This window comes from Lichenostomus cassidix, chromosome 8 (genome assembly GCF_008360975.1).
Source record: "Lichenostomus cassidix isolate B80296 chromosome 8, HeHo_3.0, whole genome shotgun sequence".
NCBI classification, from domain to species: Eukaryota; Metazoa; Chordata; class Aves; order Passeriformes; family Meliphagidae; genus Lichenostomus; species Lichenostomus cassidix.
This window is the reverse complement of record NC_139489.1, coordinates 25910643-25927112: the sequence shown is the minus strand read 5'-3', so window position 1 is coordinate 25927112 and position 16470 is coordinate 25910643. Positions and strand designations below refer to the sequence as shown.

Sequence of the window (16470 nt, the reverse complement as noted above, 5' to 3'; positions counted from 1 at the left end):
CTCAGCTTTGTGGGAGGATTTTATTTAAATAGGAATAACATTTTCTCTCAATCTGCAGAAGAGTCAGCAGTGAGTAGATGAATTGTAAAGGACATGCTATGGAAATATTCACACAAGGTAATACTTCAGTAGCTTTCTTTGGGAACTTGTGAATAAAATGATATTACTTGTAGCTGGCATTCCTCTGGTCAGAAATCATGACGTCATTTGCTAGTTGACTTTGAACCACATGGATGTCTCAGCTGTACTTTGACACCTCCTGATGTGGTATCTGGTACATGCTCTTGTTTTTGCTTTAGAAAACATTGCTCAATGTGTGTGTTGTGCTTTCAGGACTGAAAAGAATGACAATATTTACTGCTGGTACAGTAGGAGGTACGTAAAACTCCTGTCACAAATATTTGCTTGCTTTTGGGTGACACTGCAACATTTATGGTGTGTTAGTAGAGCTTCAAGATTTTGTTTTGAAATCTATGTACAGAGAAGACAGGCACAGGAGTGGAGACTGAATGGCACTTCCCTCACCCATCCTTCCCAGTGGATTGTGCAGAACATGCACATGCCTACTTCATTTACAACCTCTCTATTTGCTTAGCAGTTCATTTCCAAGGTGGTCTCGAGCTGCTCGCTGTCCTGGCACACAGGAGCACCCATGAGCACCTGGTTTTCCCAGCTCTGGGCAGCACACAGACATTTTCTGAACTGCCTCAGCGAGCCATCCACGTGTGTGTGTGTTTGTGAAATAAGAAGATGCTATTTCTTTGCTTAGCACCATCACAGAAGGAGAGAACAGCTCATGTTGGAAGGAAGCTCCAAAGATCATCTGCTCCAAACTTCCATGCGAGGAGTCTAGAGGAGATCGTGTAGTCCTGTCGAATTGCATATTGAAAACTTCCAGTCATAGAAACTCTTTTACCCACAAGCCAGGGTAAAAATGCTTTATCCCAAATGCAATCAAATGTATGTTAAAATCCCTGTTTACCAGTAACGCATCTGACCAAAAGGGGAAGCAAAGTGAAATGCCTAGAGAGATTTTCTGGCTCTGATAAACCAGAACGATTCCCACACTAAGGAGCACAGCAGTGCAACGTTATCAGCGCCACAGGATCTCACCTTCCTCAAAGTACCTCCTACTTTCCTCTCTCTGCTCTTTAGCTGCTATTTGTGCATATTTTACGGGATTCTCTGCCTCCAAAAGTGGCCGCGATCGGGCTGCACACAGCAAATGCCCATGTGGAGCGGAGGCGCCGGGCCCGGGCTGCCCTCGGGAGCCGCCCCCGCGGGGCCCCGCCGGCCTTGGGGGGCCGCGGCCGTCCCGCATTTTTTTCACTGGGGGGCAGCAGCCGCGGGACGGGCGTTCCCCGGGCTCCTCCCGCGGGGCCCGCTCCCGACCCGGGTTCCCGATCCCGATCCCGCTCCCGGCGCTCCCGGGCATGGCGGAACGGCCGCTGTACCACGTGACGCGGCGGCGGGCGCTCGGCGCGCGGGCGGAAGCGGAGGGCGCTGTTCCCGCCCCGCGGGAAGTGAGGCCCGCCGAGCCGCGCCCGCCCCCGCCGCCAGGCGGCAGCTACAGGCCCGGGCAGGCGGCGGCGGGCGGACGGGGCAGGGGACGGGGCAGGGGTCGGGGTAGGCGGCGCGGCGCGGCAGCGAGCGGGATGGTGGGCGACGACGAGGCGGCTCCGCTGGACGACCCCGGGCTGGCTCCGCCGGACGGCCCCGGACTGGCTCCGCCGGACGGCCCCGGGCTGAAGCGGCGGCGGAAGAGCCCCCGGCTGGCGGCGGCGCGGCCGGACGAGCCCGGGGACGAGGTGGACAGCGCGGCCCAGCACGGCGCGCTGCACGGTGAGCGGCGCGGGCGGGCGCAGTGCCCGGCGGTGGATTCTGTGGTTCAGGGAGCGGTGGGGCGGCGCGAAGTGGGGCGGGCGGGCGGGAGTCCCGTTCCCCCGGGGCGGTGTTGGACGGGACCGCGCCGCTGGAAACCGCGTGGCGTCCCGGTGGTCTGGTACTCTGGGAAGGCTGTCAGGCCGGGGCCCGGTGGGCTTGAGCTGTTGCCCGGCTGCGCCCCTCACCCGTTTCTCGTTTCAGGGGACGAGCATCACTTTGGGACGCCAGACTCCCTGACGCGACCCCCTATAAGAGCGTATAGATCGCCAGGTAGGCTTCACCTCCCGGCGGTCACAGTCCGCGCCGCTGGCTAAGGGGCTGAAATGCCCCAAGCTTGGGAAATGGAATTTTTTGGGTTCTGGCTCCTCGGTAGGTTTTACCGCCGCTCTGGCACGCGGGTGAGGCAATCCCGCTGTGGCTCTCATCCCATACCCAAGGGGTGGAAGGAGGAGCAGCCCGCTATAGGATCAGAGCATGCTGGAGCCATGTGGCTGTTTTTCCTAGTGCATCACTTGGAACAGTGTTTAGAGCAGCAATTTTACTAACACCGCTTGGTTTTCAAAGGCAGGATTTGAATAAGGTGTCCTGAGTTGCAGAAATAGATTCCTCAATGGCTGTGCAGCATTGCTTATGAGGAAGTGCCTAACTGGGGCTTGGCTGTCCTTCCTCTGAAACACCAAGCGTGCTCTGGGACTTGCTCCTCGACACTGGGCTGGACAAGCTGCTCTGTTACACTATGTGGCACCTTCTTGTTGCTTTAGTTGATGAAACTTGTGTATTTCTCAAAACTATAGAAGGACCCTAACTTGTTGTGATACAGTCACATGGCTTTAGCCTGTCCTTCCATCAGGAAACTGAGTAAGTTGTACTTCCCCTTTACTCTGTTTTGGAGTGTGTATGTTACCAGTTTGTGGCAATGCTCAGGAATGAGTTGGGCTAGCCTGGGCCTGTTCTCCATTCCCATCTGGGTTCTTGTCACCAAGAATTGTCTGCCTCTATACTGCTCCAGAAGCAGAATTTCCAGAAGGCATGGAAAAATCTTCTCGTGATGAAGGAAGAGCAAGGTTATGAGTGTTTCTTTAGGAAAGTGCAGAGGTTTGTCTTTGAAAAAAGCAGTGGCAAGCTCTTGCTGCCACATGGTGGCTACCGGGGTATAATAGGCATAGTGTTGGAAACGTGACTGGGCTGCTTCAGGAGGTACAGCCGAGGGCTGGGTTTTTAATTAGATGGCTCTAAAAATGAAACTTCTCTCCCTCATTCCCAGTTCTCAACAGCTGTATTGGATTATAGTCACAACAGGTGTAAAAGTAGGATAAGAGATCCTAATTGTTTATATACAAGCAGAGGATTAGTTTCCCCACCTCACAGTCCCCCCATCTGTAAATGTGTAGTACTGTGCTTTTCCTGCAGAATTTAGGGAATGGCCTGTGAGGCAGGGGGACAAAGCAGGGTGGTTGTTATGGGAGGAACATAATTGTCTTGCTTCCCTGAGAATAGAAGGAAAGCAAAACCACAACTTGAGAAACTGGTTTCTGGCTTCTACTTAGGGGTTTTAAATACAAGTTAGGCAACTTGCTTGTAGAGCTGAAAAGCCTTAAGAGCTTTAAGAAGAGCTTTAAGAGCCTGAAAACCCCTGCCTTGAATCAGGCAACTTGTAGATCAGTGAGCTTAAGATACATGCTAACAATCTTCATAGAAGTTGTCTTACATAGACCTTTCCTTTCTACAGCTTCTAAGAACTCTTTGAGACACAGAGTACTGATTGATGCCAAGAAGGGGAGAGGAATTAAGAGTAGGGACTGCCTGAGTCCCTACTCTTTAGATTCATAGATTTTTCTTGTATTCTGGTCACAATTAGTAGTGAGATTTTTCCTTATAAAACCTCGGTACATAGAGAAATTTTATGGGTATGTAGTTTGGCATTACTGAAAATCAAGTAATTTGGCAAGTATCTTTGTTCTTAGCTTTGTGGGACATCAGTCACTTAGCAGCTTTTTAAAATGGATTTAGAACATAGTGGCCCACTCAGTGTGAACAAATCCTTTACTGTTACACCTGTGACTTACATAGTTTAAAACTTACAGCTTTTTCCCTTTTTTTTGTGGTTTGGGTGGGTTCAGTAGTTTTGGTTTTCTCCTTTGTATGTTTGACATACTCTCGTGTGCTGAAACTGCTAGAACACATTAGAAAAAGGCTACTTTCTTTGTTGAAGTAAAATTACTAAACGCTAGGTGGCAAGCTATGCATTGCCCTTGGCATATGGTAAAAGAGCTGCAGAAAGATATTAAACCTCAGGAGAACCCTGGGCTGTTTAAAGAGTAAAAGGACCCAGTGTGAATGTTAGAAAAAAATTTACAATTGTATTCTTCCCTTTGCTCTTCTGATCTTGATAGCTGTGCCATGATCTCTGTTCCCCAGCTATACTTCAGCTTTTATTCTATACCTGAGCTTTTGCTTTTCAACCCCTTGATTCTGGGAAACCATGTGATTGCACTTTATCCTTTCCTGAATTTGGCTTCCCAGCCCTGACCTTTGCTCTGTGACCTCTGATATCCTACAGGGCTTTATTCTTTCTAGTTATATTAACTAAGTTGGGTTTCACAGCTGCATGACTCTGTGATTTGGCAAACAGCTGGAAGATGTTGGTTTAGATTCTTCCCAGCCACCTGAGAGGTGAAATTAGGTTGCTGTTATGGTTTAGGAGAGAACAAGACTTAACTAAAGGATGGATTGGACTACATAGAAAGCAGGCTTATTTTCTGTATTTGCTTCTTTCTCTTTTCCTCTCTGCCCAATGCTGCATAAGACAGCACAACTACTGTTAGTAAGTTCATGCCCAAAGCTGTGGGAAAAACTCTGTACTCCCAGGGTGTGTATTTACTAGTTTTCACTGAATCCCCTACTGTAAAGAATTTCTTGGCTCCTAGTATTCATGTTTTTAAGCCAAGACAGCTGTATTTCTAGTGAACTCAAATTTACCATAGGCATTTCAAGTCTTAGTTGCTTTTTGTTGCATTTTAAGACAGTAATGTTTATGAGTTCACAACTTGAAAAATGACTGATTTAGATCATGGATCTTCTGAAACTACATCTTGGTCCTTCAGATTTATGAATCTATGCCAATGTTTATGGATTTATGAATTTATGCCAATCCTCTTTTTGTTCTTTTTTTGCTCCTGACAGGTGGTACAACTTACTTGGAAGAGAATCCAGTAAGAGAAAATGCAAAGGCTTACGGCAGTAACGAAGTTGAGAAACCAAACATTGATACATCATTAAAAGGTAACACATTTTATCAGTACCTTTTCCACGGTGTAACAAATGATTGATTAAATGAAAAAAGCACAACCTTTCAGTTCTGTTAGAAAAGGGAGAGTTTTGGAGCTGAAATACGAATGGATGAAAAGGGATTTTTTAAAAAAATAAATATTCAGTGTGTACTCCTGTCTAAATCAAAGTAAAACTGATTGCAATACCATGGTAATCTGTTTGGATGTAAAACCTTAAAGTTCAAGAAAATTCAGACTTCAACTTTGATTAATACCCAACTGTGTGTTTTTTGAAAAGCAAAACAAAAAGCCGAGTAATAATGTACCTGCTTCAAAAAACTGTTATGAGAGTGGATCTTTAATTTCCTTAGCCAAAGAAAACTAAAACTTCTTTTTCTAAAAAGGTGAGTTACCTTTGACTTTAGCAGGGGGAAGCTGACTACACCAAGTGATTTCAAAGTGAGGGAGCACTTTGCTCATTGCTCAGAGGTTTTTCTTGATGTGTTTTGCAGAACCAATGGGGAGATACAATGAGAAAAAAATTGGGATAATTTTTAGCCACAGAAGGTAGTTATGCATCTTTTTAAAAGAAGACATAAGAAGAATGATTTGTCATATTGGCAAAAGCAGGGTGAAGGGCCAAATTAAGCCCTTTCTAATAGATAATAGCTTTCTCCAGCTCAGAGAGGTCCAAGAGGCTGTTCAGGTGGTGCAGGCTGGCTTTGGCAGCACAGCATATCCTCCTGCCATAATAAGCTTGGAGGATTTCATAAAAAGAGCTAAAAGCATGTGTGGCTGGTCTGTCTCATTCTGAGCTCTGATGTGGTAACTCAGTTCTTCCATTTGTGCTTTGGTTTCAGAAACAAGGGCTGACTTCCTTGAGAAAAATAAAGTGTACTACTCAACTCCTGCACCACAGAGTAAGTAAAACAAGAGAACCTAGTCTTTCCCTGTCATTAAATGAAAAGTACAGAGTTCTTTTCCTTGCCTCTGCTTCTGGTTTTTCTTGTGCCCTGGAAAACTGTCTGGGAAGATGGACAGGCACTTGGGAGGTGGATTAAAATAGAAGCTGGAGAAGGTAGCACACTCCAGTCAGAGCCCTTCTATGAAGTTTTTCAACTTCCTGACCACAGAAAATGCTCCACTTTCTCTTTTGTTTTTCTTTTTTGCTTGGTTAGGAAGTGTAGTTGACTGATGGGATAGTAAGTGCAGAGCATGGACTAGAAGCATTGTGGGGGTGGGCTGTGGAAGGGAACAAAACCTTCACCTTTTGGTGACAGTGAATGTTAGTTTGTACACAAACCTTCCTTTTATCCTTTCCTTGAGAAGTGGTGGTTTGCTGTGATTGAATCAGTTGTTCTATATTCCTGGAAAGTAGCAGCATTTTTCTTTGCTGGCAAAATCCAGTTTGCTCATCTAATTACCAACTCCCAGTGTTTCAGACTTTTGCTTGTTTTTGGGGTTTGTTGGGGTTTTTTGTTTTGCTTTTTTATTTTTTTTCTGTTGGAAGAGTACTTGAAAGAAGAAGAAAAAAGAAATCTCCTGAATTCTTAGTAATGTCTTGGTGCTTGTTTCTATCCTCAACAAGTATAGGTCTAGATAAAGTTTTGTAAATCAGATTTCAGTCTGAAAAACCTGCAGGGGTTGCTTGGGGTTTTTTTTCTTTTTGGTTTTTTTTTTGAAAACCATGGTGCCTTCAGGAAGAGAAGCTCATCTTGTGGTAGCTGCAGATCTGTGAAATGCCTTTGAGAAATCAATTCATGCAGGGAGTTCTCTCTAATCAGGGACTTTTACTTTTCTGTGCCACACCGGGTGCTGCAGGAATGATTAGTTGTGTGTTTGGTAAAGAACTTTGGAAGAGCACTTAAAACTCTGAAATCTGTAAGGTGTCTGCAGAAGTTGCACTTTTTGAGTTAAGCAAAACAAATATTCTACTTGGCCTTTGTGCAAATTATGTTGTAAATAAGGCAAGATTCTTAGGCAGGGTAAGATCTGGTTTTAGACTATTTATTGAATTATTTTTTCCTTTATTGTATGAGTTATAGCTGTTGTCTAAATATGGAACCTAATATGTGCAAACAGAACTGCGTTGTGAAGTATTACAGAATTGAGGTGATTTTGAGCTGTTAACTCTTGGAAGATTGAGATCAGCTTGGCCAGAGACAGGCTCCATGGCTGTGCCCTTTTGGGGTGGGGGGTTGAAATTACAGAATAGTGCAGTTCATTAAGCCACCTAAGCCCCAGCTTAAACCAGAGCTGCTTTTAGCACCTTCTGCTATTACATTCATACAGAAACAAGGTTATAGAGTTTATTTCAGTGTCTTTAAATAACTACTGCAGGGTATGTTTGTCAATGGCACTATTGAGAATAAATTGAACAGTGTCCTGATTTGGTTATGCATTATTAAAGAGCCTTCAGCTTTGAACCAGTTGCTGCAGTTCACAAGGAGCCAGAAATTCTCCTGTCTTTTTAATTAAGTGGCTAAGTGCAGAAAACATGCTGACCAAAAAATGCACTGTATATATTCATACTGGTCTCTTGGGAAAGTTGTTCATAACACTTTGTGGATAATGCCTCTTGTACTTTGCTGTCTGAGCCCATTTAAATAAGTAGACCAAAAGCATATTTTGAAGTTGAAAGCTTGCATTTTGCTTTAAAAGTGTAATTCATCCCAAGAAACTGACTGCTGATGAAGCAGGCCCCCAAACCAAGCTGTATGGAGAGGGAAAATAAGACTATGCACTGTGCATTTAACATATTGGTTTGTTTTTGCTATTTATAGCTTGCATTATGTTGTTTTTCTAGTATGTCCGTTAATTAAGTTCCATTTTTATGCCTCTCAAATTCTTGAGCAAAATCAGGAAACTTAATTGGGACATGGAATCCTTGTGCAGAAAATAACAGATTGTCAAATCTATTCCATTTTGTCACCTTGTACTTGAAATTGGGTTTTATTTGCATAATTTTTCAAGAGTTAAAAATCTTCAGGGGTGATTTGTGGTAGGCTGGGGACTTGTGCTTTCTAAGCAAGATTGGCAGGGTGGCTTGGGAACTGGCATTTTGCAGATAGCAGAGATGGAGAGTTGTTCTGCCAGCTGAGTGGGACTTCTCAGGCTGGTAATAGTGGTGAGGGTGTCGTTTTCCTTGTTCAAGATTCAACTTGAGCACGAGGGGGCGAATGGAGCAGAAAAGAAACCAAAACCCTGTACTTGACACAGCCCCACCTGGGATGAGGTCACAGCCTCACTTTGCTCCAACTTAGCAGGACTGTGTTTGCTTCACCAAGGTGCTTTGTGGAATTTTGTTTGTAAAAACTTAACTAAGAACAGCTTTTCATTGAAAATAATGAAGTTTGGTGATTGCAACTCCCTGCTGGAAGATGGGTTATAATTGTTGTCAGAGTGTTTTTTCTCATGTTCCTTTCTTAATCTCTTAACAGGCAGAAGTAAATCTCGGTATCAGTCCAGTACAGAGAAGCAGTCACAGCCTTTGGCCAAAAGTAAGACTTCTGCTTTCACTTCTGTTTCTTGCTTGTGTAACATTTAACCATTTTCATGCCTCTCCGAGTGTTACAATTCCTGGGAGCTCGTGTTAAGCTGAGGGTCCTTGCCAGAACAGATGAGTTGCTTGCCAGGACATGCTATCAGCATGAAGGAAGGAGGGGTGTTATATAATGAGTAATATTTTTCACCTGAATTTAAGGTCTTTCATCTGTAATGTTTACAAGATTAAAACTGAGGCAAGGCTAGTGATGGTGTTATTTAACCGTTGTTGTGTTGCTTGCCTGATAAAAGTTAGGGTATAAAAAGGTAGCAAAAGGAATGCAGTTCTTCCCTGTTTCCAGGAGGATTGGTGTATTTTGTCACTTATTTTACGGGGAACAGAATTAAGGCTTTGCTTGTAGTACATGAAACCAGTAATAATTTAACTGTTCAAATATGAAACCAAATGAAAATAGCTGGTATTTGGTGTGCACTGTTTGCTGTGTGTACTCTTTGTGAAGCTTGCTGACCCAAAGGCCACAACATTTTCTGATAATGTTGACCACCAGTGTTTGAGATGCAAATACTGCTGCAGGAGCTATTTTTACTCTTGTGGGAATAGGAAAGAGAGATAAGACAGAAACCATGGTGGTGCAGCCAGGTTTTGTATAGGATATTTTCTGCAGAGCATCAATGTAGGAACAACCTTGACCATTTTCAGAACTATTTTCAGAACCATTTTCAGAACTATTTTAAGCTCGTAGTTTGGATTTTATTAAATTGAATGGAAAATTTATGAACTTCAAGAGCTGCTTTTTCAGAGAAATGTCCAATTTAGTCTTAGCCAATCTGGAAATGTGAAACTTAAGGAGTTCAAAACTTTATTCTGGGGTTTTTTGGGTTTTTTTTAAGTAGATCATCTTTTCTATCAGTATTGAGAATGGGATGATTTCACTGTTTTCTCTTATTTTCCGTTCACTTGTTGGCTTCTGATGCCTTTTAAAACATTGTTTTCTTCTTGTTTGCTCCCTCTCTCCATAGATGATGGTGAATCGCAGAATGGATTTCACAAGATTTGGACTTTGTTACTGTTTCTGTTAATTAGTGTTCCATTGCTTTATGTCCTGTGGAGTGGAATTCAAGGCGGAACCTCATCAAGTAGAGATGCTGAAATTCTGCAAGAGTTTCGGGACCGGATGAAGAAACTCAAAAATACTTACCAAAGTCAGGACCCCAGGCTGTGGAGAAGAGCCCATGTGTTCCTCGAGAAGCACCTCAACACTTCCCACACGCGTCTGGAGCCAGCTATCTTGCTGTTCACAGCTGGCCGGGAAGCTGAGAAGGCACTGAGGTGCCTGAGTAACGAGATTGCCGATGCTTTTGCCTCTTCCCAGAATGCCACTACGATCAGGATCGACGGGGTGGACAAGGCTGTGCTGGACAGTGACATTGTCAAGCTGGAGATGGACGACGAGCTCAGCTCTGGGTTCAGAGAAGGCAAGAAGGTGGCAGTGGTGCATCGATTCGAGTCACTGCCTGCAGGCTCCACCCTGATCTTCTACAAGTATTGTGACCATGAAAATGCAGCATTTAAGGACGTGGCACTTCTGCTGACAGTTCTTCTGGACGAGCAGTCGCTGAGAAAGAGCCTCACCTTTCGAGAAGTGGAGGAGAAAGTCCGGGATTTCCTCTGGGCAAAGTTCATTGGTTCAGATGTTCCTAGTTCTTACAATGGCATGGACACAGATAAGCTGAGTGGACTGTGGAGCCGGATATCTCATCTTGTGTTGCCTGTTTGGCCTGAAAAGGGCCTCCCTCTGGAGGGATGCACGTAGAAGTTACTGGAGAGTGCTCAGGAAAGGAGGAAGACACAAAATGTGTGTTGCGAGGCAGAACAGGGAAGAACTTAGTGTGGCTGCTGAGCTCAGGCAGCAGCAAACCAGTCCTTTCTGTGCAGAGACTTTCCACCAACTGGCAGGGTTGTTTCTGCCAAAGTAACTGGGACTTCTCTAAATACAGTGTGTAAGCAAGGAACTTGCTGGTTGTTGGTAAGTTGTATTCAGTCCTGCATTCAGCCTTGGTGTCCTGGAGCTGAATGTTCCTGTGCATGAGTGCAGTCTCTCTGCCTCTGAAGCTGTCTTGATGCACTGTTGGCTTTGCTGTGAGGATCCTTTTCTGGTGATGCATAAAGCTGGTATCACATTTGACAAGGTAACAGAATGTAAAAAGATCACCTTCATCTGCCAGAATTGCTTCATTTTCTTCTAACATAAGAAATAAAATGATGATAAAGTGATGTGAGTCTAAGCACAAGCTTTTTCCTGATCCATTAAGTCACAACATGGATGTCACCTGTCTCTGGCCACTTCTAGAAGTGGCAAAATGGCTTCAAAGATCTGTTACTTGTAAAGCACCTTTCAGCAAGCTTTTCTTAGTTAAATGTGCCTGCCCCAAACAGTTCTGGAGAGAGAGAAAAGCTGAGGTACAAAGGTTTGCTTCAAGTCAGTAGTACTAAAGGCAGCTAAATAATCCTTCAGTACCTTTGTCTGGCCACTTGCAGGAGTTCTCTGCTCTTTTTCAAAGTTTTGCAAGTCTTAAAATTTGGTTGGAAATGATAAAATGTCAGCCCTGTGTATGTACTATCTCCTTTCAAAACAAAATTTCAGGAAGATTTTAGGTTATTTTAGGTTATTTCTCATTTTACTAAGATAATTATTTTTGCATTGAGAGAATTTATTTATTTGTGGCAGTTGATATCCTAAAAAAATAATTTCTCTTATTGTATCTCTGTTTAACCTGCTGCTTGCTGTATAAATTTCTAGCAAAGAACAGATTTGCAAAGCATGCTTTTAAAATGTTTTTTTAGTCTCTCATGTCAAAAATGCTTCACACCAGATTTAAAACATGGACCTGTTTCTATTGTTAAATACTTTGTGTAAAAACATAAAGAGAATAGCAGCACTTCCATTTCATTGCTATTACTTCATGCTTTGAGCTATTGGTACATTTAGTTTTACTGAGTATGAAGGAATGTGTGAAGATGCTCTCAAATTAATAGGATGTTTTCTTGTAACAGCTGAAAGATTCAGCCCATCCTTCATTCACAAGCCCCGTGAGCTGTCCTGTTGCTGAAAAATCCTTTTCAACCAGGAAAATCTGTTGAGGAGCTGGAGCTGCTGGCTTCTCTGTGCAAGGCAAGGTTGAGGGTGTTAAGTGGAATTGACCAAAATCACCTGAAGTATATAAAAGAGCAGAGTTGGAGAGATACAGAGCTGTGGTCACTTAATCCAGAGGTAGATTTGTTCTAACTGTTGAGAGCCAGCAATGGATAATACTTCCTATTTTAATGGGCAAAAGTAAGAAGATATGGAAGTGCTGTTGTTCTGGATGTTTAATAACTCAGGAAGGAAAAGATGGCATTTACATTTTGAACATTTCACTGGACAAATCTTTTTTATTAAAAAAAACTGTGACATTTTCAAATGTGTCCTGATAGCATATTTGTTTGTATATTATGTAAACTATTTTAGTAATGATTCAAAATAAACATACTTATTTGTTTTATAAAGCTGTTCTAAGACTTGCCCATTGAATTTTAAATGATCAAACTTTTTTTTTCCCATGTTTAAATTGCTCATTTCACCTTTGACCAAATACAGGTGCCTAAAATACAACCTTTTGCAAAATTTAGAACTTTTAAGAGACTTGAGTGGAGTCATAGATATTGGGATGCAGAAGCATGTACTTCATAATATTGGGGGTTTTGTCTGACAGGGAAACTTTCAGGAAATGGCTGTGAATTGTCTTTTACTTGGTGTTCTTGTACTAATTCCTCAGTTCTGATTTCAGCTGGAACTAATGATAAGATATGGTTCACTTGTTTCATTAGCAGGATACAAGAGTCAGCAGCTGACAAAAGGGATGACTTCATTCTTGTTCCACTCCTAGCTGCATGTTCTGTACCTTTGTGTTGCAAACTAGTGCACTGTGAACTGACTGGAGGGACACTTACTGAAAAAATAACTTACAGAAAGTTATTGGAACTGGCAACCACAAAAAAACCTCCAAAGTTGTGATGTGAAGGCAGAAGATTCCATGCACATATTTAAATAAAACATCTTTCATACAGGTTATTTGCTGTTTCTAAAACTTCACCCCTTATTGGTACTAAAGAGCTAGATTCTTGGTTCAAGAGAAAATAGGAAGATGTCTGGAAACTAAAGACTTAATGTGCGAGCCAAAGGAAAATCACTTTTTTTTATTAATGTGAACTGTCGGGAAAGCCTACAAAGGCGTATTTCCAAATATATTGTGCTGCTTAGTTTGAAAAAGTAAATGAAAAACAGTTGTCTAGGCAGTCACCCCTTCCATAGGAGGGGGAAAGGCTCAGGATTAGAAGGCTCTTCCTGCTCTTGAAGCAGCAGGTCCTTTTGTAGCTGTTTGTGGCTTTGTCCTTAAAAGGCTCTCATTAAATATCCACAGGTACTTAATGCAGGTCTCATTAAGCAACTCTACTCAGCCAGAGGTGAAAAGTAATGTCTGTCTGTGTTGCTCACAGGCAGCTGATTACTATCCTTGTATAATTATTTTGTTGCCTGGGGCAAACAGAGCTATTTGATGTTCTCCAAACTGTAAAATAGTTTGGCTCCTAGAGAAATCTCACTTGTGAAGTTGAAGTGTCCCTGACTGTCAGCAGATCAGGAAATTAGTTTGTGACAGAAAAGATGTGAAAAGACACCAGATCTGGCCTTGGGTCTGAGAAGGGGATGTTTCTGCTGAACACCATCTATGGGGGGCTGAACCAGCTATACACCAAGTTGCAGACAAGATTTCCAGCACTCTACAAATTGGACTGGAAATGGTCAAAGTGCTCCTTGGGTTGTGAGCAGACAGAGCTGCAGCTCTGTGAGAGCCCCTTGCAGGTGGGAGGGAAAGTGTGGCCCCTCTTCTGGTGCTCCTGCTGTCACCTGTGGGCACCTGCAGGCTGGAAATACCTCATTGCCTTCAGCAGTGGATGTTGTGAAAGGGACCCAGAACAAAGCACTGCCCATCTGTTGTTACCTTGTCTCTCACACCCTGCTCTGACTCACACTGTGCTGAGTTTGGAGCATGCTAAGCAGGTTTAGAAAGGAATTAATTTTTTCCCTGCATTTTTTCACATCAGCAATATCACAGTTTCTGTAAATTAAAAAAAAAAAAAAAGTTGTGGTTTTCATATATTTATTTTTGAACAATGTATTTGTTTTGAACTAAAAGTCCAGCTCAAACTGAGTGCAAAAGGTAAGGCAAGAGTTCCATGTTAAGGTAGGCATAAAAGTATTTTCTGTACAGGACACAGCTATATGCACCATATGCAGTGCAACTGCCAGCATGTTGTATTTAGGAAAAATAATCTGGTGTAATGATACACAAACAATTTACCAGCTTCTGTGTTAGGACCCTGTGGTACAGTTAGAAAACTGTGGGAAGAAATCTGAAGTGATGCCTTTATAAGAGAACAATTCTTCATGCATTGTTTCTGCTGTCAGTTGAACTGCAAAGATGTAGGAGTACAGAGAAGGGAGGGGGATGTCCTGTAGTCCTCACAGCTGTCCTGTGTCCTGTTTTATTGTCAGCTCCTGACAGTTGGATTTATAATTGTGTGCCTGGAAAATCTCATTCCACATCCAACAGGTGGAAGCACCCTTCCCCAAATTCCTCCATGGCTCTTGGGAGCCACGTCAATCAGGGAAAGGGGGGAGGGAGTCTGGGGGCTCTTGGCTGCAGTAGCCAGCTGCCCCTTTCTAATTTTAGAAGGGGTGTGCAAGAGCAGTGTGGAGTGGAAAACTTTCCAAACCTCTCTCTTAAAGCTGCAATAACCAAGTTAGTGAAAGATGAGAATGTGGCTCTTTACTTCTGACTTACTGTGTGTCTCCATCCACCACCTCCAGTGCTGGGGCAGTGCTCGCTGCTGTTCCCTCCGTTGCTTTGCCCTTTAGGAACCTCATCCAGCTGGAGTGCGCTCAACTCCTGTTCTCTCAGCTGTGGCTACCTGCAGGTAAACGGTTTCTTTATTTCTAATCATTGAGGATTTCACAAGATGACTGCATTTTCCACAAGAATGCCTTTTTCTTTCTCTCTTCGTATTGCATGTTTGCCTTACAGAGCTTTCCAGTCATTGCGAGGGAATCTTTGAAAGTGTAATCTAAAGTGTTACAATTAGGTTCCACTGGCAGATACGGAGAATAAATAGAAGCAACACCAGAATACAAACACTGCCTTTTAATTTTATTTGACTGACTGAAACCAAATGATTTCCATGTTTGAGAAAATCCTAATGTGATGCCTAGTTTGCCTGAAGATGAGAAGGAGGAGCGTGAAACTAGACTAACTGCTTCCAAGCAGAAAAGAGAAACTATGTTTAAAAGCATAATTAAAGAGGCAGTGCATTACGAAAGTGCTGAATAATTTAAATAGTCTGCCAGTCCAGCAATATTAAGCAGTAAATTTAAGCAAACACTATGTGATGATGGGGAATATAATAATTTAATTTGCCCTAGTCTGCAATTAGGGCTCCCATACATTGCAGTAATATTGTTTTCATTGACTGAAATTGTCATTATTATTATTATTGCTTTCAGTCTCCTGCATTTGGGAGCAGCAAGTTTGAGGACTCAGGAGGGAATTTGGCACTACTTACCACTTTTTCCCATTGGACCTGTGCTTGTCTTTCCATGTTCACATATTTTTTTCCCCTCATCTGGCAAAACAAAATAATTTCTAAAGGTTTAACCACTGTCATCTCGAGCTTACCTCTTGTTTCAAAGGAGATATGCTTATGCAGGAAAATGTACTCTGTAATTAGTTTGTATATGCAAAAGACCCAAATTAAGTGAGTATCTTGTAATTGTGACGTGATTAAATTCTGCACTGCCTTAACTTCATAGCAGCAATCTCTCAGTTTTCCTATGATGTTCCCATGCTGGAATAATTTACATGCAAAATGTTGACCATTTACCAGAGAAGAGGCTATGTAAAAATAGTTTAATCCATTTTAGTGAAGTAAAAGACAAAAAAAAAGGCAAAAGGAAGTAATTTGCTCCAGTAGTTCCTGTGATCCTCCTGTAGTGTTTGGGGTAGATAAATTTCCACCCCCATGCTCCCCCAAGAAATTTGGCACCAAACAATCACACTAATGACTGCAAACCAGACTGGGGAAGCTGTAGACAGGCCCTGAAGGGAATATTCCCAAAATAACTGTAGGAAGAAATTCTTTTTTCCCATTATAATAACTTTCCTTCTTCAGTGGAAATAATTTTGCTATAGCTGGATAACATCTTAGACCTATTTTTGAAACGTGGGTGGTTTTAATGCACTCAGGGTGGAATCTATGCATTAGAAGTCAGCATACTAACAAATTCTTCCCTGTTTATAATGACTTAAAAGTGAAATTAAGCCCGTGGTACTTGTCCATGTATGTCTCTGAAGTTCTGCAAATGTTTGTTTAAATTATTTTTCTAGAGATGACTTAGCAATGAACACAAATGACTAAAAAGCGGTGCCCTAGTTTCAGCTGGAGCCTTCAGGAATGCCAACATCAGCGCTGGTTTAATGAGCATTGCCAAGTCCTGGCCTTGCACCAACACCCAGGGCTCTGCACATAAAACGCGAGGGGACCGACCCGGCAGGTCAGGCCTGTAGAACTGCGAGGGGAAAAAGAAAAGCTTCGAGGGAAATATTGGTGAACGAGGCTCTGCCGCCGCTGAGGGCAGGGCAGGCAGGGCGGTCGCGCCGCACCCAACATGGCGGCCGGCGCCGAGCGGGGCCGGCGGGACGGCGCCATGCTGGGAAGGTC

At 43.1% G+C, this 16470-nt stretch overlaps 1 protein-coding gene and 1 long non-coding RNA gene across 3 annotated transcripts; one reads left to right on the top strand and one right to left on the bottom strand.

Moving 5' to 3' along the window:
• The first annotated feature begins 573 nt into the window (after positions 1–573).
• On the top strand, positions 574–12204 carry LOC146434167 (torsin-1A-interacting protein 1-like). Of its 2 annotated transcripts, XM_085068589.1 has the most exons (6): positions 577–1842; positions 2086–2154; positions 5068–5166; positions 6014–6073; positions 8594–8653; positions 9678–12204. In XM_085068589.1, the coding sequence occupies exons 1-6, from the start codon at positions 1434–1436 to the stop codon at positions 10469–10471; spliced, it is 1491 nt and encodes a 496-aa protein (XP_084924715.1). In that variant the 5' UTR covers positions 577–1433; the 3' UTR covers positions 10472–12204. The 2 variants fall into 2 exon arrangements, with proteins under 2 accessions (XP_084924716.1, XP_084924715.1); XM_085068590.1 differs by lacking the exon at positions 6014–6073 and having other exon boundaries at positions 574–1842.
• LOC146434166 (uncharacterized) lies at positions 11968–16347 on the bottom strand. The gene is made up of 2 exons (XR_014853850.1): positions 14541–16347; positions 11968–13814 (listed from the first exon to the last, which is right to left on the bottom strand). It is a non-coding gene; the product is annotated as an uncharacterized LOC146434166 (long non-coding RNA).
• Between the last annotated feature and the right edge of the window lie 123 nt (positions 16348–16470).

What these genes read in the sequence shown, in the direction of transcription:
- LOC146434167 (XM_085068589.1), top strand. Translation starts at nt 1,434, where the DNA reads ATGGCGGAACGGCCGCTGTACCACGTGACGCGGCGGCGGGCGCTCGGC. An exon ending in CCAGCACGGCGCGCTGCACG is followed by an intron (nt 1,843 to 2,085) that starts GTGAGCGGCGCG and finishes TTCTCGTTTCAG; the next exon opens with GGGACGAGCATCACTTTGGG. An exon ending in CATTGATACATCATTAAAAG is followed by an intron (nt 5,167 to 6,013) that starts GTAACACATTTT and finishes CTTTGGTTTCAG; the next exon opens with AAACAAGGGCTGACTTCCTT.